This window comes from Protopterus annectens, chromosome 2.part0 (assembly GCF_019279795.1).
Source record: "Protopterus annectens isolate FY-2018-M chromosome 2.part0, PAN1.0, whole genome shotgun sequence".
NCBI classification, from domain to species: Eukaryota; Metazoa; Chordata; order Ceratodontiformes; family Protopteridae; genus Protopterus; species Protopterus annectens.
This window is the reverse complement of record NC_056728.1, coordinates 974,661,205-974,683,345: the sequence shown is the minus strand read 5'-3', so window position 1 is coordinate 974,683,345 and position 22,141 is coordinate 974,661,205. Positions and strand designations below refer to the sequence as shown.

General features: G+C 42.2%; 1 protein-coding gene across 1 annotated transcript in view; it reads left to right on the top strand.

Annotated features, from left to right (window-relative positions):
* Positions 1 to 22,141, top strand: part of LOC122793328 (protein RUFY3-like) — a gene marked incomplete in the record, with an annotated part of 2,132,439 nt that overhangs the window by 857,030 nt on the left and 1,253,268 nt on the right. The window contains 1 exon segment of the mRNA XM_044061223.1: positions 20,603 to 20,672. Within this exon segment, the coding sequence (XP_043917158.1) occupies positions 20,603 to 20,672 (70 nt within the window).

Genomic DNA, 22,141 nt, shown 5'->3' with positions numbered 1-22,141 from the left:
GTTAGAAGGTTCCACTTTTTCCCAATTGTATTTGAGAACATAGAGTCTCCTGCCATGTTGTTAGCCTTATTGATGTTAATTAGGAGTTTATTTGACGAACGCAGGGCATTAAGGTTTCTATAAGGGGTTATGAGGTCTAGGAGTATTGGAGCATTATTAGGTTGGTTAAGGATCTTATGGGCATTAGTAAGTTGGTTGAATTTAAGCTGATTTTTGTAGTTCAAACCACCTGAGCTGTTTGAGATTATGACCGTGATGGGTTCTGAAAGGTTTACCAGTGGCAAATCTGGCAGTGCTGTTATAGGAGGTAGCTAGTTTGAGAATATTATTTTTGGAAAGGTTGGTATATATTGGTGATGCTTAGAGAAGAGTAGAGAGTAGATGGGATTGGGCAATGGTAGTTCTTGCTGTTGGTGTTAAGAAGGGTTTAATTTTATACAGGGAGCCCATTTTTCTGTTAACTGATTTTATAATGTTGTTGATATGGGTATCAGAGTTAAAGTTGTTGTCTATTGTGATCCCTAGGAGTTTGGTAGTAGAGTCTAGTGATATGAGGGTGCCATTATTAGAGATGACTGAGAAGTCTTTTGGTATTGACCTGCGAGTAGGAGTAAAGAGCAGGAGCTTTGTTTTTTGTGATTTAAAAGGAGGCACCGCTTTGAGAACCATGTCTCAACTATGTTAAATACCTTCTGGGTTTGGGATTGCAGTTCAGATGCAGATTTGGCTGTACAGATTGATGTCGAATCATCTGCATATTGTATACAAGTTGCATTGGGAATAGCTAAGTAGAGATCATTAATGAAAATTGAAAAGAAGAGAGGACCTAGAATGGAGCCCTGGGGTGCACCCAGTGTTACTGGCAGGTGAGATGATAGTTTATTCTCCCAGAGCACTGCCTGTTGCTCAGGTAGGAAGTGAACCATTTTACAGACAGAGAATCTAGGGAAAGTGATTTGAGAAGATAAATAAGCAGTGAGTGGTTTACCATATCAAAAGCCTTTGAAAGATCAATGAATAGAGCTGAAGAGAGTTCATTGTTATTGCGGTATCTATTAATGGTGTCAGTAAAGGATAAGAGGGCAGTAGTGGTACTATGATATGGCCTAAAGCCATGTTGGCATTTGTCTAGTATGTTGTGTTGAGTGAGATGGCCTATTAGTTGATGAATGCATTTTTCCATTATTTTTGCTAAGGGGGGGGGGGATTGAAGGGCTATGGGCCGATAGTTTGAATAGTCATTGGAGTTACCACCTTTGTGTAGGGGGATGATGTGTGAGATTTTCCAGATGGCAGGGATGGATCGTTCCTTAATGGTTCTATTTATAAGGATGGCAATAGGATAAGCTGCTGCTTTTTGCAGATATTCAGCAGGAATCTGGTGGTCAGCGGAAGGGGTACAAGGCTTAAGTTTAGCTAGGAGTTTGAAAATGGAGTTAGTAGAGATGGGTTGTAGTAGGAAGTGTGCTAGTCATAGGGGTTTGTAGGCTGGAAGTGTCAGGGGGTAGCTGACTGGCTAGAGACTGGATGGTTTCTGTGAAGGAGTTAAAGTCATTTGCAGTTTGGAAAGGAGTGTCATAATTAGCTCCTATAGGGGTTGGTGGGTAAAGGAGTTTATTAATACTTGCCCAGAATCGTTGAGGGTTATTTTGGTGTGTTTTCTGTATTTTACAGTAAAAGTTTTTTTTGTCTAAAAGTATAGATTTTTTTTGACTGCGTTTCTTAATTGTCTAAATGTTTGTTGATCAGATGTGCTTTTAGCAGTTCGCCACTTAGTCCAGGCTTTATTTTGGAGTAGGATTTTTTGCCTGGTATCTTTGGAGAGCCATGGGGCTGGTTTTGCCCTGATACTTATTATACGTTTGGGTGCATGCTGGTCTAGGATAGTTAAGAATTTAGAGTTAAAGTATTGGACAGCCTCTTCTAATGGGAGAGTTTTTAGATTAGTCCAATCACAGGCACTAAGTTCGCTTTGGAATAAAGTTTGGTTAAATTGTTTGTTGGAACGTATAGCCCTGCATGATGTTGGGTGTGAGATATCTTTTCTTTGCCTGATTATATAGGTCAAGCAGTGGTCACTTATATCGTTAGGGAAAATACCTACTCTATAAGTTTGGTGATGATTGTTAATGAGTATCCAATCTAAGGTGCTCTCTTTTTGGTTTGGTTTGTTAATTCTAGTTGGGGAAGTGATGGTCTGAGAGAAGCCATGAAGGTTAATATGTGAAGCGGGTTGCTCAGTATTGATACACTTCCAGTCAATACTGACATCACCAAGGATTATAGTTTCTTGTGGGAAGGTTGCTGAAACCCAGCTAAGAATATCCTCCAAGGAGTTAATGTTATTTCCAGGAGGTAGATAGATACATATGATATTTATGGATTTACTAGAATTTAGCTGAATCTTTGAAATGAGGACTACTGCATTACTATCTCTAGGTGGGTTATAGGGTGAGGTGGTAACTTATAGCCCATCCTTGAAAAGAATTGCTACTCCCCCCCCCCCCCTCATTTTCTGTTTTTTACAATCATGTCTCAATATATTATATCCTGGTGGGATAATATCTTGAGTTTGTGGCTTTAACCAAGTCTCTGTGAGGCATAAAATGTCAAGAGTATATGTCTAAGACAGAATGGAGATGAGGAACTTTATTATTGACACTTTGGATATTGAGATGTGCTATCAGGAGTGAGTTGGGGAGTTTATTAGGGCTGAGTGTGATAGCGGGATTGGTGATAGGAAGATCAGAAGGTAGGACATTGGCTGGGCCTGGATTAGGGTGGATGTCACCATTTTGTAAGGAATGTCTTTTTAGAATGTGTAATTTGTAATGTAGATTACTTAGTAGAAACTGAGCTTTCTTGGTTGAGGGATTATAGTATTTGATGTGGGACAGTTTGTGGAACTTTGCAAGTATGTAAGTAGGTGCAGATATATTTATGTTATTGTGGGAGATAGTGAGGGTTTGTGTGGATGTTTGCTTAGGTGGGTAGTGAAACTGGGGGTACTATAGGTGTTCAAAGGAGGTTAAGTGATAGGCTGAGGTTATAACAGATACTAGTGTTGTAGTGAGCAGTACTTTAGTTAGTGTTGAGGTAGTTGTGGAAGGCATGGTGAATACAGTTGGTTGAGGGGTGCTATCTAGTGGTAGGTGGGGGGGGCTAAGGAGATACAACACTAGGTAGCGAGAGCTGTGCTTGGTTAAGCGGAGTAACGGGTGTGGTGCTGCAGGGTGGTGGGATTATCTGATACATTGGATGTAGAGGAAGGTGTGGCCAAGATGTATAAGTTTAGGGCCTCTGGGAGTGGATGGGATTTGGGGTTGGGTAGGGGAGCGGCGTGAGCCCGCAGCCTCTAAGGACACATTTGTGCTCATCTTTTGTTCAGGGGGAATAGCATATGCAGATAAATCCTAAAATTGCTGTAGGAAAATGAGACTAATCATCAGGAGCAGAATTGAGCAGGAACCAGCATGAGTGTGGAGATGTCATTAAGAAGCAGTCACTCTACAGAATGCGTATTATGGCTACTGTCAAAAAGTTTGCATTGATCTGAAAAATGTGAAAATAGTGATTACAAGTGAACATCACCCTTTGAGCTAGTGTCAAAAATTAGATACAAAGTAATACTTCTGGCAGGAAAGGCTAGATGAACAAAGTTCAAATTGAGTACACACTCATGTTATATATTCTCTTATGTGTTTCATCACCATGATAGGTATTCCAGAGAACTGATGAACTGGTATTTGAAGGCTGTGAAGGTTAAGTAATAAATACTGATCATTGTTTTCCTGGGGTCAGACATATGAAAAGCATGATGAGAAGCTAATACAGCTGCTATTTATTAAACAACTTTATTAAATTATAACTTAAGACATAGGCAGATATACATTAATAGAAAAGAAAACAAACAATTCTAACATTTATTGATTATATACATTTTTTTTCCTTCAAACAACTGTCATTCACCAAAATTACATAAATTGATCAATTCCTGCCTTCCTTTAAACCTCACTTCTCTTCCTCCTCCTGAACATTATTCTGAATGTATTTATGGGTCCACAAATTCCTTTTATTTCTATGTAATCTGGTCCTGCCCTTTTCTAAAGATCCCACTTCCAGTTACTTTATCTCTTTTACAATCTTCAGTACTTCAAATACAGTTGGTTTAGAGTTTGATTTCCTTTTTCTAGTTATAATTTATGATTGTAATGCTTGTGTTTGTCTTCTGATTTGAAATTACAAAGATTTCTAGGAATCTAGGAATATTTAGATGGAATTTTTTTTTTACCTATTCTAAGAATTTAGTTCACAGAAAACTGAGCAGGATGTAACCTTGGAATGGAGCTATGAATAGAAAAACAATCGTACAAAAGTCCTAGTGTGATTACTGTATCAAGGTCTATATTCTTGAAAGCTGGGACATCTCATGCTGTCCTATCTGACAGTAGTCCTCACTGTAAAAATTAGGAATTTATATGATTTATGTGTGAGTAAGATTTGAAATATAAAATGGCCAGTATATTCTGATGTATTGTACATAGATTAGTGGTGAGAACTATCCAGGCTGTAAAACATCTTGTGAGAAGGACATGTGATTAAAGCTATGATGATTGTTGTAAAGGAAAACACAAAGATCAATGCACGTTAGGTTCAAGCAAGGCACCCTTTATTACTTGCAGCAAGGAGACAAAGCATGTAGGGTACAAGGTTTGTCTGATTTTCCATAGTTCAGCCTACAGTTTTTATACAGTTTTCTACAAGTTCACAGAAAGATGCTATTATTAGATTTGCTGCTGACATGGTCAAATAATTGCTGTCTTGCAAAAACATGTTTTTTGAGAAAAACAACCTGGCCTTGAGTTTGTTTCAGCTTTGCTTAGTTTCTCACAATTCATTCTCTAGTTCTGATATGATACATTCAAGGTACAGTCCTGGCCTCAATACACTTTCTGCTGACCATGGTGGATTTATAGGCATCCATTGTTCTCTTTTCAGAGCTTCTAGCAGCTGCATATTTTCACACAGAATAAGCAGAATAAATGTATTAACTCCTTTTTAACCCTTAATACACTAAACCTGCATATTGCAGTTGTACATTTTAATACACTAAGCCTACATATTGCATTGCAGTTATACATTTTCCTAACAATTGTCATCTCACAGTTTTGGAATGTTGTAAAACCATCTCAGCTGCTAATGGACAGGAGAATGGAAAACAAGTATCCATTTCAACAACATCAGTGCTATACCTGAAAATCAGTATAAAGCAGATTACAAGTACTGGTAATAAATCAGCAGAGACAGAAAAGTGCTTTTACTGACATTACAGAAGGCTACCAGATATTCAAGCTGGAAACATGGTAGAAGTACAGAGGCCATGAGAGTGACTGCAGCCTGAGCATGAACTAAGTGGTACTGCAACTGAATCAAGGTTCCTTGTTGTCTGTGGTGAATAAGTAAAGTTTTATAGGAGTCACAGACATCGGTATAAAATAAATATGGCAATGCTCCAGAAGAAAGGGAAGTCATGTGTCACAACCAACAAGAAAATGAAACTACAGCTGCAGTATGAAAAAGTGGAAACAAAGCTGAAGCAATTGCTCCTGAAATTTCATTGCCAAGTAAAGATGTAGTACAGCAAGAATTCTTGCAAAAATAAGTGCAGCTGTCCAGAAAGTGCAGTTCTGTTAAATACTTCAGATTTGAAAGATTTTTAAAGAAACCAAACAGATATGTGAACGGTATAAGAGCTAAACATGATGCTGAATGCAGAGAAGTTAAATGTCTGATGAATGTGCAAAAGGTTATTTGATGTAAGAAGTCTGTGATGTGTTTAGTATAGAGTTAAGGTTAATTTAAAATGACCAATGTGTAGTACATGCTGTCTCATGGAAATTGTGTGATGTGAAGTTGTTCTTTCTCGCCGTTCATTGTTACTGATGGGTTCAGAGCCGATCCTCGGCTCCGACTCGGCCAACTGCAAAAGCTCGAGGTCTTCAACCAGCTCAAGACCAGCTCCCCATCCCATGATGCACCTTGTTTCTTCCCTCAGATCTCATTTGCTGCTGCAACTAGATCAGACATTCACCAGCTTTGGCCAGTGAAAAATTATAATTCTTATTCATCTGTTAGAAAGTTTCATCAGTAGATAAGTGTATATTATAAGTTTCCTTTCTACAGTAGTTTAGGCATTTTCTTAGTGTGCTGTTGACACTTTTTCGTAGTTTATCGTCATGGCTGTATTTTTAGGCCTTAGTTATCTCCCTAACCCATAGACTAGTTTTTCTTGTAAAGTAGTAGTAGTAGATATAAAGCTTAGGTGTGTGTGTGATTTTAGAGCCCGTTTAATTTGGGGGGGGGGGCTAGTATTTGATTTTTTTTGTTGTTGTTTAGGCCTTGTTATATTAACTTTCTGATAAGTAGTTCATTGCTAGTTTAGATTTATTCTAGTTAATCTAAATAGATGTTAGTTTGCTGTTTGTTGTATTTAACTGTTGAGGCTGCCCACTCATGTGCGCTAGCCTGTGCATTGAATATACTGTAATTCTCCTGTTGTTTTCCTGAAAAAAAAAAATCCTTGTTTCCCGCCTTTCCTAAACTAGAATATAGTCCCTTATACAGGCTTTGCTGTATTCTGGACTTTTTGATAGTTCCTGTGTTGCCCATTTCCTTACTTGGATAGAAGGAAGTTTCTTTGCTCACCAGTGGGAGTGGGGAGCCTTGAGCAGCCTATCTGTCCCTGAAGGAGTGACCTCAGCAAAAGAATCTTGTAGTAATTGGCCGTTTTGGGCCATTTCTAGCTCTTTGAAGTTCCCTGCATAAAAACCTGATTTAGAGCGGCTTTGAGCGATTGTGTGCATAGCGCAGCATCGGGCAGTGCTGCTTAATCGGGTTTGAAGTATTCCCGGCTCCACAAAGTCTGCTGTTCACTTTTTCCCTTAGAACTGCTCTATCTCTCAAATTAAACACCCTCTTCTCAATCTAAGACCCTGCACTTGCCCAAATAAGCAATCTTACAGTCTTGCACTAATAAACTAAAAGCACTACATCCTCCTATACTCTCCACAATTACCTTGTCCCCTATTGGTCCTTTGTAATTAAGTGATAAAAGACTTCCCTTTACTACACTAGCATGTCCAAAGGTCAGTTAATGGTTTCCTCTCCAGTCCAGCTGGTGAATCGGGGAATCTTGAGGCAATGTTACAACTGCCTCATGTACACGGACAACCCTCTCCTCCTCCAGACAGGTTCAAACATATGTGAGAGATGCAACCATATAGCCAAACTGCTCTCTCAACTCAGAGCTACGCTCAGGCTCGCTTCGCTCCTCTCCCTGCCCCCTTATCCCACCCGCCCCCACTGTGTCTACATTTGTAGCCACTAGGCCACACCCCTACTTCCTCTCCAACCTACACAACTTCCTCTCCAATTTCCTCCCCCCCACCACACATTACTGTTTAACCACTACTATTCCTCTGAAGCACATTGACCCCACCCATTGATGACATATAACATGTCTATAAATAATTATAAACGCCTTCCTCTTATCTTACCACTCTTAATTCTGCCATACTTTTTTACTAGCTATGAAAATCTCACATTCATAGGTTTCTCTTATCCAAAATGCCAAACCAAGACCCCCCTACCTCCACTGACTGCGGAACTTGCCCACTACTACACTACCCCAAAAATTATAAATTCCAACCACTTGCTTCTAAAAAAACACTCCAATCAACACCAAAATCCAAATATGAACTAAAACTACTATTCAAAGTTATTAGACTACTAGCGTATCTAAGAAAAAACATAACCAAAGATGAGGACATCCATCCTAATCCAGGCCCAACCTTAACTCAAAATCCTACCAGCCCACCACTCTCCCACCGACTGGTCAACTCCTCCTAATATGCCACTTAAACATTAGAAGCCTAAACAATAAGATACATAGCCTGCATGCTGTACTAGCCACATACCTCCCCAACATAATGTGTCTATCTGAAACATGGCTCCGGCCATCAACCAAAGACAATGAGATCCTGCCTCCTGGTTACAATATACTTAGGGCAGATAGAGTAAAGAAAAGAGGAGGTGGAATAGCAGTCTTATATAATAGCACACTTAACATCATAACTAACCCTATACAACCACCCCAGGTCTCTAACGCTGAAATACTAGCTCTAAAAATTCTACTAAATAATCATAAGGGCATTAACCGAATTGTCACCTATATTCCCCCTGGGAACAATGTAGAAACACTAGAGGTCATTCTACATTGGATAGCCAACAACTACCCTCAAGAAACCATTGTCCTGGGCGATGTTAATATTGACTGGAACCAATGCACAGCACAGTCCAACCCCATCCCTGTTAACCTACATGGATTCTCTCAGATAATATCATCTACCACACGTACAGGTAATAATAACCAAAAAGAGAGTATACTAGACTGGATACTCACCAACAGTCATCCCCAGAACTATATGTCTGGAACTCTCCCTAATGATCTTAGTGATCACCTGCTCACATACATCATGAAAGACAAAATTAATTGTACAAGCTTACCTATTTATAGGTCTATCAGATCCAAGAAAAACTTTGACCCAACTAAATTTCAACTTGAACTCAAATCATGTAACTGGACAAAACTAAAGTCCCCTTGATGAGGCAGTGTCATCATTTAACAATTCAGTCCTTACTATACTTGACTCGCATGCCCCTAAATGCTCAATAAGAATTAAAACTCAACTAGCACCCTGGCTAACAACAGACACCAAAACCAAAATAACAACTAGAGACAAAGCGTGGGATAAATGGCGCACTACCAAACTACCCCTAGATCGTATCAAATTCCAACAACTTAGAAATGAGACTAAAAAAGCCATCATACTAGATAAGAAAAATTACTTCTACAATCTGCAACATAAACATCAGAATAACCCTCAAAAGTACTGGGCAGGCATAAATAAACTTCTCCAACCAGGCAAATCCACTACTCCGACCCCAGGAACATTATCTGACAAGAGCCAAGAAGATATAGCCAATTCATTCAATACTTTCTTTACAGAAACCATCCAGTCATTAGCTAACCAACTTTCTCCTCCCCACACTTCTATAAACACTATACCCGACTCACCACTCTCTTTTAACTTCCAGCCAGTGTCCACATCCTTTATCAGATCCCTTTTGAAAAAACTGAAGCCAACCACCCTTTCAGCCGATCTTCTGCCGGCTGAATACCTGCAAATTGCTGCAGATGTCGTAGCCTACCCTATCCCAATCCTAATTAACAGAACCATAACCGAGGCCTCAATCCCCTCAATTTGGAAAATATCCTATGTTATTCCACTCCACAAAGGAGATTCATCCACAGAACTATCCAACTATAGACCTATAGCCATACTATCACCACTTGTCAAAATTATGGAAAAGTGCATGCACAACCAACTAATGCTCTATCTAACCCAAAATAAACTACTCACAGACTCTCAACATGAATTCAGACCCCATCATAGTACAACCACTGCCCTCCTCTCTTTTACTGAAAACATTAATCTTAACCGGAATAAAAAAATATCCTCCTCTCTCTTCCTGGACCTATCGAAAGCCTTTGATATGGTAAACCATCAGTTACTTCTATATACTTTAAAAACCCTGTATCTAGATACTCCAGCCCTTGACTGGTTTCAAGCTTACCTCACTGGGAGACAACAAGCAGTAATGTGGCAAAACAAGCTCTCCTGCCTACTACCAAATACCATAGGAGTTCCTCAAGGTTCCATATTAGGACCTCTCCTCTTTTCAGTCTTCATAAACGACATCCAAACAGTCATCCCTGAAGCCACCTGCATTCAATATGCAGATGACTCGACTATAATATGTTCCAATGCCTCTCTTGCAAATCTACTAACTACCACCCAACATAGCTTCAAAGTCGAAAACTGGATTGCCAACCATCTCCTGATCTTAAATCCAAACAAAACCAAGTTACTTCTCTTCTACCCAACCAATAGATCTCTGACTGAAAACTTCACTATAAAATCCAATAATGGGACCATCATCTCCCCAGACACCTATACAAAGCTATTAGGAGTAAACATTGACAATAAACTCAGATTTGATATACATATCGACCAAGCCATTAAGTCAGTCAACAAGAAACTTGGGACCCTATATAGAATTAAAGCCTTCCTTACCCCGAATGCCAGGGCAGCCACAGCCCGTTCACACCTTCTCTCTACCCTACTATATGCCTCTCCTGTCCTCACTCACCTTAACAAATCTGATCTGGCCAAGCTCTCATCCTGCTATAATCACATTGCCAGGTTCGTTACAGGCCTACCCTACAGAACACACCACTGTACTAACCTGAAAAAGCTTGGATGGATAGAATTCCCACACCTTCTTCACCAGTCCCAACTCATAGAGGCCTTCAAAATCCTTAAACAACCTGAGAATACCCCAGCACTAAAAAACTTAATGACTCCCTACTCCAATCTAAGTTGCCTTCGCTCAGCAAACAGACTCCTTGTCCAAACAACTAAATCTCTCAACCTAGGTGGTGACGCGCTATTTGCCAACACCACTGGTAAAATATGGAACTCTCTCCCAAATAACATCACGCTTGCAACTTCTCTAAGTCAATTCAAAAATAGTCTAAAACTCCACTTCAAGTCACACTGGCTATGTCCTTGCTCAAACCCAGACTAGCTCTGTGCCATTAACTAAAACATAAACAACTAGCTAAGATGATAAGTACTTTGTATACTGTGATAAAGAAATATGTATCCTGTCTAACTCTATGTCATTATACTGCCTACCGTCCTTGCTAATATGTTATTAATCTCAGAAATAGTAATGGCAGTCTTGTACTTGTATGTAAATAGCCTATGTTTTTGTTAAGTTCTTTCAGCTCATTTACTGTACCTAATTATCAATGTAACTCTGTTGGAGCTTTTCTCCCCGGGCCTCCGCTGAAAAAGGACATGTATCCAGTCGGACCATCCCGGTTAACAAATGTAAAATAAATAAAATAAATAAACTGGTGTAACCAGTCAGGAGGAGAAGGTAACCTCACACAACACTAATCCAGTCTCACATAGTCCTACCACAACAGCAAGAGGCTCTAAATAAAAATCTACCTAAGCAGCAGAGACCTCCAAAGCAGACATCCAAGCAAACGCTACCCCACAGCAAAACATGTGCGACACATAGCTCACAAAGTCAGTGTGCCAAACAGTCACAGCCCTTAAGGCTGAATAACACACCTGATAAACTTGTAATAGGTGATTCTATAGTCAGACACACTGATGTCCCGCTCACCAGGCTGAACAAGGAGAAGGTCACAGTGAGCTGCTTGTCGGGCGCTAGGATCCGCCACATAACTCAAGCACTCAGGTCACTCCAAAGCAAGTACAAATATGACTCTATCATAGTACATGCTGGTGTGAATGACCCGAGACGTACCTCCCTCGACTACATGAAAAGAGACATAGAGGAGCTCTCCGATCATGTAGCCCAGGTCGGTATGACCCTGACCTTGAGCAGCATCTTGCCCTCACCTAGAATGGTGCTGCAGTATAAAGACAAAATTATTGATTTTAACAATTGGCTAAAATTTTGGTGTCATTCAAAGGGGATCCAGTACCTGTCAGCCTGGGATGACATGCTCGACAAGCCACGTTGCTTCGCTAGGGACGGCTTGCACCTGTCACCCCTGGGCTTTCGGATACTGGCAAAGGTTCTTGCCACCCCCATAGTGCCTTTTTTAGGCAAGGCTCAAAAGACAAACCCACCTCCATAGAAAACACAAAGAACAAGAAACTAAGGGTAATGCTGCTAAACGCCAGAAGTCTAAACCTCAAAATGCACGCACTCAAAGCTCTCCTCAGCATGGAGAACATCGATATCTGCGCAGTGACAGAAACCTGGTTCAAGACTCCAGGGAGCACCCCAGCACTACCAGGTTTACCTCATATCATGCTTTTCGGCCCCAAAACTCGGACCGAACCACAAAAGGAGGGGAAGTATCCATATTTATCAAGGATACCCACACCTCCAGGTCAGTGGTGTTGCACGAAGCATCAGAAACCATCCATGTGCAACTAACAGTGGGCAAAACTGCCTTTCAGTTTATAGCATGCTACAGACCACCGTCTCAAAATCAGGAATTTTGCTCTGCTTTCCTGAAAACATTGGAGAACATGAAGATCTCTCCAAACACCATTATATTGGGTGACTTCAACTACCCAAACATAGACTTGGGAGCATTACTCAAGCCCCAACACCCTAGCCCAAAGGTTCCTGGAATTTATGAACTCAAATGCCATGGAACAACTAGTCACAACTCCCACAAGACGGGAAAACATACTTGACCTGATCATCACCAATATGGGGACCCTATGCTCCACACCAGAAGTATACCCCTCATTGGTAAGATCAGACCATAAATTAATTTCACTGGATATCCAAAACCCGACCCCACCCCCAGCCCAGAAAACCACAGTGAAAAACTTCTCAAAAGCAAACTTCACACTTCTCAAAACCGAGGTGGAATCCTTCAAGGCCCCCGGGCCAGTGGAAACTACGGCCCAAACCACAGAATCCTATATAAACGCATTGTATGGACAACTCCAGGAATGCATGGATCATGCTATCCCAAACAAAACCAAGACCCAGTCGTCCAAAGGCAGGCGTCCAGTCTGGTGGACCCCAGCCATAAATAAGTTGTACAACAGAAGGAGGAAGCTACTACATGATAGAGCAAAATCCCTAAAAGGGAAGGCATCTCTGATCAGTACTAGCAAAAATTTACGATCCCTCATAAAATCCTCCAAGGCCAGCTTTGAGAGAAAAATTGCACAGGACACTAAAGACAATCACAAGGCTTTCTTTTATGTTAGGAACCTGGGATGCAACTCCCAGATATGCTCAGAGTTGATTCTAAACGACAAAAAATACACTGAACCCACAGACATTGCCAACATCCTGGCAGACAGGTTCAGTACAAACTTCTCCCCCCCTTCCCCCCCAAAAGAGCAAATATTTATCCCAGCAGAGTGCAGCCTCCCTAACATCTCAGATGCTCAGGTGAAAGCCGCCCTCTCCAAAGCAAAAAAACACTACTTCAATGGGACCAGACGGCGTCCCAGGTTGTGTCCTACATGAACTCCAAGAAGAACTAAACCCTCACTTAAAACTGCTGTACAATCTCAGCCTCACTATAGGATATGTACCCAAAGAATGGCGTACAGCAACAGTGGTCCCACTCCACAAAGGTGGTGCCTCAACGGACCCTGGTAACTATTGCCCCATAAGCCTAACTAGCCTTATTTGCAAGGTCATGGAGAGGATCATCATGGAACTCATAAACAACGACATTGGGGACCTACAGACACTTGATCCTACCCAGTTCGGCTTTGTCAAGGGCAGATCCTGCCTCTTGAACCTGGTCGACTTTTTCAAAACAGTCACCAAGGCCATAGATAAGGGGAGGGTGGTCCACACAGCCTATCTGGACCTCGCAAAGGCATTTGACACCATACCTCACTCGGGCATCACAAACCCCTATGTCACAAGGTGGGTTGCTAACTAGCTCAAAGACAGAACCCACAGAGTCAGAATTGCCAGAGCCATGTCAGACTTGAAACCGGTTACAAGTGGTGTCCCACAAGGCTCTGTCCTGGGACCTCTCTTATTCGGCATATACTTCTCTGAGGTACAGGCCAACACGGGAGGACTATGACTGACCAAGTTCGCAGATGACTGCAAACTGGGCGCCATAATTGACTCTCCGGCTGACACGAACATCCTCCAAAAAGGTCTCACAGAGACGGATAACTGGTGCCAGAGCCATGGCCTAAAGCTAAATGCCAAAAAGTGTATAGTCATACCCTTTGGCAAAAACAAAGTGCCCACAAATTACCACATAGGTGGTAACCCATTAAGTACGGAAGAAGTAATTAGGGACCTGGGGACCCAAGTTGATAGCAATCTCTCCTTTGACAACCACATTGCCAAAGTGGTTAGAAAGACCTTATACATAGCCCACCTTATCACGAAAAGATTCACATCTAGATCAAGTGAGGTAATAGTGCCCCTTCATTCATCCCTCATCAGACCCATCATAGAATACAATGCCCCTTTTGGGATGTACCTTACCCGACACCTGCAGCAACTAGAAAGACCCCAAAAGTACCTCACAAAGAGGATCAAGGGACTCAAACAGATCCCATATGCTGCCCGGTTAAAAAAACTCCAGCTCTACTCAGTTGCATACCACCTACTTCAAGGCGATCTATGCCTGACATACAAAGCTATGTCCAACCCAGAATTAATGGACATGCTTCACCTCAGAAAATCTAAATCCCTTAGAACCACGCGCTCGAGGGACTTGAACCTCAGCACAGAAATAAATAGAACATCCTGGAGGGACAGATTCATAACCCAGAGGCTCCCTTCGCTCTGGAATAGAATCCCAGTCCATCTTAGGCAGAGCACCTCACTGACTCTTCAAGAGGAATCTTGATGAGTGGATGGGAGATCGTAGGTTTACCACGGGGATTACTTCTGTCTCACTACTAGACAGAGGCACAGTAAACTAACCTTAAAAAGGGCACAGCAAACTCAAATCAAAGGGTGGCGAAAGCCAAACATACTTGGGCTAGGCTTATAAATGCCCCAGGGCAGATAGCCTATTATGAACCTATGAGCCCATTTATATTAGAGGGCTAGTAGGAGTCACTGTTGTTTGACAAGCCTTCATATTTTCTACAGGCTTCCTTTCTTTCATAGCTGTTGCTGTTAGTTGCTTAGTATGTCTCAGCAGGAAAAGGAAAAATCCAAGTCTGGATTCAAAAAATGCCCATCACTGATGGACATACTGATTGCGTATACTGTCTAGGTGAGGTACACCTACAAGAAGACTGTTCTGTATGCCACTCTTTTAGTTCCAGGATGTTGCATGAACGTAAGAGAAAATTAATGGATAGAGGTCTATTAAAATCCTCTTTTCAGTAGTCACCAGATAAGGGCAATCATGACAGACATTCAAAAACTTCTTTGGGTTCGTCAGAACTGAGGAAAAGCCCGTCGACCAGTAAATCAAGGCAGGAAAAGTCTTCAATATCAGCTCTATGGTTAGGAGCCCGTTCCCAGTATTGGAATCAGTGTCTCCTACCTTGAAGTCCCCAATATTACAGTCGGTGGCTTCATCTGTTCATTCTTCTCGGTCCTCAAGAAGACTTTCAGATATGGATATGGATTGTGTGGTGCAGAGGCTTCTGCAGACAGCGGCACTTGCCAAATTTTTATCGGGACCGATCCCTGGGACTTCGGAACCGACAACCCCCCCCCCCCCCCCCAACGTCTATTCTTCCTCCGATCTGTCTCGAAGTTTCAAAGCTGATGATTGTGGAGCCTTTGGGTCTGACAGCTACTTCAGGCTTGTCAGTCCCGACTACCCTGACATCTTCGGTACCAACCAAAGGGTCTAGGGGCCGATGCTAGTCGGTCAGGTCCAGGGAGGATAGTCTGACTGATTTTTCGTTCCGACTTTACCTCTCGGGGCCTCGGCTCAAGTGAGCTCGGCTGCAACCTTGGGCTGGGAGCCCTCTGTTCTGGTGCTGAGGGAATCTTCCATATCTTCGGATCCGGGGGATTCTTAGCATCAGGACAGAGGTGCCTTTGATGCTATGAGGAGGATGTTGTCCACGCCAACAACCACACCATCAGAACCAGCAGCTCCTTCCCCCAAAGCACTGTTGTCTATCGCTGCATCACACATCCCTCTAGAGCGTAGAGACCCTGAACCTCAGGAAGCCCCATTGGGCGAGTCCTGCTCTTCCAAGACCTCTCCAGAAGCTCCCACTGAAGAGGTTCCCAGGAAGAGACTTTGCAAGAGGAAGCATCTGGACTCCCCACAGGAATCTGTAACTTTGGACACTGACTTATGAGTCAGAAGGGTCCCTCTCGGAGGATATCTCCTTCGCATATATCCTGGAAATACTTAAGCAGAGAGGTGGCTGGAAGTCCATTAACCCTACTGATGATGATTCAGTCCTCCTGAAGGCTTTTGGGTCTCAGCCCTCCACCACTTGGGTGTCTCCACCTTTTGATGAGTTGATTGAGCTAATCTCTTGAAGGGCGTGGGAGTCCCCAGATACCATGGAGCCTGTCCCGAGGAGGCCTAATCAATTTATAACTTCTCCCCAGGACAAGACCTTTTTGACCAAAGGAGTGTCCATTGATGCTATGGTGGTGGCTGCAGCCACCAAGAAGGAACTGTCAGAAACTTCTACATCTGTCCATCCTCCTAATAAGGATTCTAGGATCATGGACATATATGGTAAGCACATGTTTAGTTCAGCAACTATTGCTCTCCGGTCACTGAACTATCTAATGCACTTTACAAGGTTGCAAAGGGATCTCCTGAAAGAACTAGGAGATACTCCACAGGGTTCAGTAGCTGCGGAGGTCTCAGAGAAAGCAACTTCCCAACTCACTACACTTAATTCTCTTGTAAACTCTTCCATGCATGTGGTCTCGTTTGCAGCTGATGGAACAAATAGGGCAGCAGGTACAGGAATTGCTCTTAGGAGTCATTCCTGGATGCATTATGTTCCTTTGTGGAGCCCTTTAAGTCATCCTTTATTAACACCCTTTTCTATGGTTTGTGCCTTTTTGGACCCAAAGTGAATGAAATGCTTACCCAGGAGTGAGCAGAATGGAAAGACTCTGCCGTCTGAGTCTGTTTTACCCCAAAGCTCAGAAGGGAGGGAAGATGTGGTTCCGTAAAACTCAAGTAGCTTTCCAGGACACTTGTGGTAAACCTTCCTCTAGAGGCAGAGGAGGGGGTAACAATGGAAGATGCCGCCCACGCAGCAGGGGGGGTCCACAGTATCAGGGCGACAGAGACCAGTTCTTTGGGGAGCCCTATCAGCACTCCTGAGAGGAGGCCCACCTGTCCATCTCTGGAGGCAGTCAGGGGATGCTTCTCTTTGTACCCAGATGCCTGGCTAAAAATAACAAAAGACAGCTGGGTACAAAGCATCATATCCATATCATATCCAGAGTATACTCAATTCCCTTTGCCACCCCCCCCCCACAAGAAAAATCCTGGATGTTCCACCCAGTCACAGGGAACAAGCAGTCACAGAGATTCAAAGGTTGCTGGAAAAAGAGTCATCCAACCGGTCCCAGCAGACCAAAGAGGATCCGAAACTTACTCAAGGTGCTTTTTAGTTCCAAAGAAAACAGGGGACTGGAGGCCCATTTTGGATCTCAGCAGACTAAACAAGTTGGTAAGAAAGACAAAATTCTGGATGGTCACGCTACAGTCAATACTTCCCTTGTTAGGGAAAGACAATTGGATGTGCTCGATAGATCTCCAGGATGCCTACTACCACATAAAAATGGACAGGCCATCCAGAGATCATCTGGAGCCCGTCATTATCAATTTTGCGCTCTGCCCTTTGGTCTCACTACAGCCCCCAGGGTGTTCATCAAATGCATGGCAGTAGTCACGGGATTCCAGATGTTTCCATACCTAGATGACTGGCTCCTCACTGCCACCATCAGGCATCAACTCATACAAGCAAGGGACACAACTTTGAACCTCTGCAGTCAGTTGGGGATTACTATAAGTTCAGAGAATTCTGCCTTGTCGCCATCGCAACATACCATTTTTATAGGAGCATAACTAAGTACCATTACCATGACCTTAAACCTTCCACCAGAAAGATTTAGTGTCCTACGAAAACAGGTCCTGGACCTGCTCCCAAGTGAAAAAGACCCAGTTTTAATGGTACTCAGATTTTAGGGACAATAGCGGCAGCGATCATTGCGAATCCTTTAGGTCGGATGCATGTGTGTACTGCAATGGCCCCTGTTCACACAATGGTCTTTTCAAGAACTCTCAATGTCGCACAAAATCCTGATAACAAATTCCTGCAAAAAGGACCTTCTTGGTGGCTGACGTCTCACCAAATAACTCTAGGTCAGCCCTTTGTTCTACCCACTCCCATAGCCATGGTGACCATGGATGCCTCCCTGATAGGGTGGGGGGGCATTATCAGGGAAGAACAGCCCAAGGCACGTGGAAGAGATACGAGGCTCATCTGCATATCAGTGTCCTGGAGATGAGAGCATTGTAGTCCTTTCAAGACTCTCTCCCTCTGGGAATTATTGCAATTCAGACAGACAATATGTCAGTGGTCTGGTCTGATACATAAGCAAACAAGGAGAAACCAGATCTTATCCCCTGTGTCAAGAGGCCCTGAGACTATGGCAATGGGCAACTTCCACCCAGTGCTTTCTGATAGCAACGATAGCAGACAAACCGAACAGGACAATTCTGTTGCCGGAGTGGTCCCTAAAGGAAGAAGTAACGGAAAGGATATTCCGCAGATGGGGTCAGCGATCTCTTTGCAACTCTAACAAACACAAAATGCAGCAGCTACTTTACCCTAATTCCCCCTCCGCGGGATGCACTCGTACACAATTTGCCCCTGGGTCTCCTTTATGCTTTCCCTCCTATCCTTCTGATACCCAAAATTTTACAGAAAGCCAAGGCTCTGGGAAGGACTATCATTCTAATAGCCCCTTACTGGCCTCGTCAAATTTGGTTCCCCTTCCTCCAGCCTCATATATTGGAAGAACCTTGGATTCTGGAGCCAGTACCAGATCTCCTGACTCATTCATCAGGGGCTCTCCAGCCTTCTCTTCGGTCCCTCAGACTGACAGCTTGCCTGCTCTAATTCCCAGCATAGCCAGGATTCACAACCTCTCAGCTGCAGCTCAGCGTATTTTAAGATCCTGTCATAAATCGTCTACCAGGAAGTTATATCTTAGTAAATGGAAAAGGTTTTCTATATGGGGATTTCAGAGCAATATTGACCCGTACCTGGCTTCAATTTCATCCATTCTGGAGTTTTTTACTAAACTTTTCAATGAAGGGGTAGCAGCAGCAACCATTAGAGTTCAATTGGCAGCAATTTCTAACTTTCATCTTGATGACCAGGGGTCTAATATGTCACATATACTCTCCAAAGCCTTTCTCAAGGGTACTGTTCATTTGAGACCACCCATCAAAGCTCCAGCTGTGCCATGGAATCTAAATTTTTATTCTTTCCCGAATAATTCTACCCCGTTTCGAACCAGCCTCATCTTGTGACTTGAAATATCTATCATGGAAAACCATATTTTTAATAGCTATTACTTCTGCTTAGAGGGTTTCAGAGTTACAGGCCTTGTCAATTAAACCCCCTTATTTGATTTTCCATAATGACAGAGTCTCACTCAAAACAATGCCTTCATTTTTACCTAAAGTTTGCTCGGAGTCCTATCTCAACCAATTTATTGAATTGCCCATATTTTTCCCTAAATACACTAATAAGATGGAACATATGCTGCACAAACTTGATGGTCACAGACAACTTTGATTCTATTTAGACAGGACAAAACATTTCAGGAAAACAGATCAGCTCTTTGTCTCCTTTTCAGAGACTAAAAAAGGCGCTCCAGTGACGAAAACCACTTTATCAAAATGGTTATCAGATTGTTTATCCTTCACTTACAGTTCAGTGAATACACCATTACAACAGAAGATAAAGGCCCCACTCTACTATAACTGTATCTACTTCATCAGCCTTTACTGCTAAATTGCTATTAGATACTATTTGTGCAGCAGCTACTTGGTCAAGGCCTCATACCTTCTTCACTCATTTACAAAGTAGCCAAGGCCTCCAGGGACAGGGCTTCCTTTGGTTCCACTATCTTGAAGAACATTCTCCCTTGAGCCACCCGAGAAAGATGGTGCTTGGGACGCTACCCATCAGTAACAAATTAATGAACGGCAAGATAGAACAACTTCACATAAAGAAGTTATGTACTCACCATAATGTCCATGTGAGTTGTTCATCTCGCCTTCATTCTTAAGTCCCACCCTCCAACCCCCATCCAGGCTTCTTGAGGACCGAGATTTCATTTATGTCATGGTTTTATTGTCTCTCATCCACTTTCTAATAGTAGCATATTATTAGTGGTATGTAACCTGTTAGCAGCAAACAAGATCCAAGAAAGAATAAGGTGCATCATGGGATAGGGAGTTGGCCTCGAGCTGGTGAAGACCTTGAGCTTTTGCAGTTAGTCGAGTGAACCCATCAGTAAGAATGAAGGTGAGATGAACCAATCACATAGAACGTTATGGTGAGTACATAACTTCTTTTTTTTGTTCTTGTGTGTATTTTTATAGATTTAGTGTAAAGGGTATATAGTTTAAGTAAGCCTGCAGCCTTAACTGAGTGGTGTTACTTTTTGTGTGTTCCACATTCATTCTAGAGTTTCACTCTGGGTACAAACCTGCCATGGAGGCCTCGTATTCCTTTTGAAGTCCTGCACATCAAGGGTGCATTAACTGTTCAGAAGAGCACCATACCCTCTTCCTTGAAATCTAGGAGCTTAAAAATGTTTGCTTTCATGTAGGCACATTTAATTAGGATCATTATCTTGAAAAATGCATGAGTTTCATATACCAAACATGCTTTTATTTATTTATTTATTTATTTTTATTTTATGTATTTTTTTTATTTGTTTTTATCAACAGTGCCACCATAAGTAATTTGCAGACCAAAGTAGACAGCTTGGAAAAATCAAATGCCAGAATGACTGAGGAGGTGAGTAAATGTTTTAGACTTTTAGTTCATAGTCATTTGCTGTCTTATAGCAGCTGTACTAAGTTCCTGTGGTAATATCATTTGAACATGTATTATGTAAACTCAAGATCAAATGTACACTAATACATTTGTTGTGCATAACTTAAGAATTTATATACACTAATGTATTTTTTGGAGCTGATGTTCTTGTTTGTCTTTCGGCTTTTCCCAGTTAGTGGTCGTCACAGTGGAACTCCGGTCCGCTAATGATTGGCAGTTGTTTTTTATGGTGTCGAGTTGCCAGCCCAATGCCCAACCTTCAATGAAGGCACACCCAATCAATGCAAGTCTTTCGAACGCCCACTCATCCGTGGGGAGGACATGCAGTCTTTGGAGCCGATGTGCAGAATGGAAATAATTATTTTTTAAGGATAAAACATTTTAGGTAAGCGTGATAGTTCTTGGGTATGCTTGGCCTTTTTTCTGCCTGTGTAACTTGTTCAGATTTGCCGAGAATGCATGTATAGTGTATAGGTTGAAGGAATCCATCCCAAGACTGTTAAGTATAGCTTGTTGGTATCTTCACAGCATTATACTTTATTACATAGTGTTTAATTATATGCTGCTTTCTGTCAGAGCCCTTGCTGATTGTCCTTTAAAAATAATTTTGAAGTTTATTTTGCTCTGGAAATCTAGCAGTCTGCCATGGCCTCGTGGCTCCGTTGCCTTGCTACTCCTATGGTCCTATGAACAGGTTTTGTCAAATAGCCCTGGATTTGATTCCGTCAGTCTGTACTTGCTTGCTCTCTGACTCTGAGCAAGTCACCTAACCAGACAATGCTCGCTGGTACCCCCTGAAAAATTGCAACCCAAAGTGGGTCCCTCTTGTTAACAGATGAGTAAAAAAATAAGAAAATAAGAAAAAAAAAGTTCTCTAATTTTCTCCTACTGCTGAAGTATATCTGAGTTTTTATCCCTTTTGAGGCTTACTTTACATTGACATACACCCCCCCCCCAGTCTGCTTTTATTCTATCATTTTTCAAGAAGGAATGCATAATGCTGTCTGTATAGACATTGTCTTTCTTTGTAATGCCAGTGAACGCCTTATCATTCCTTTGATGGCTGTGCAGGTTGTTGCTCATTAAGACCGTTAAGCTTGTTAAGTGAAATAAGGAACACAACACTTCAAATATGGTAAAGGACATAGGAAATCTGCTTAGCAGCTGTTACAGACACTTAGACTCATTGCTCTGGTATCCTTTCTGTACTGATAATTGTCTTCTAGGTCATCTGACAAACAGCGGCCAACTAGTGTGGGATTTAGGAACTCTTTTAACTTGCACGTTGGGCCGCTTTGGCCTTCAAATGGGACTTAATTCTGCACCATTAATGTAGCACACTTTCACTATTTGTTTTACTTCTCCCAGCCACTCTCCAGTCCAGAGATGGGGCACCGTCCCATTGGCTGGAGCTCACCTAGCTGCTCTGA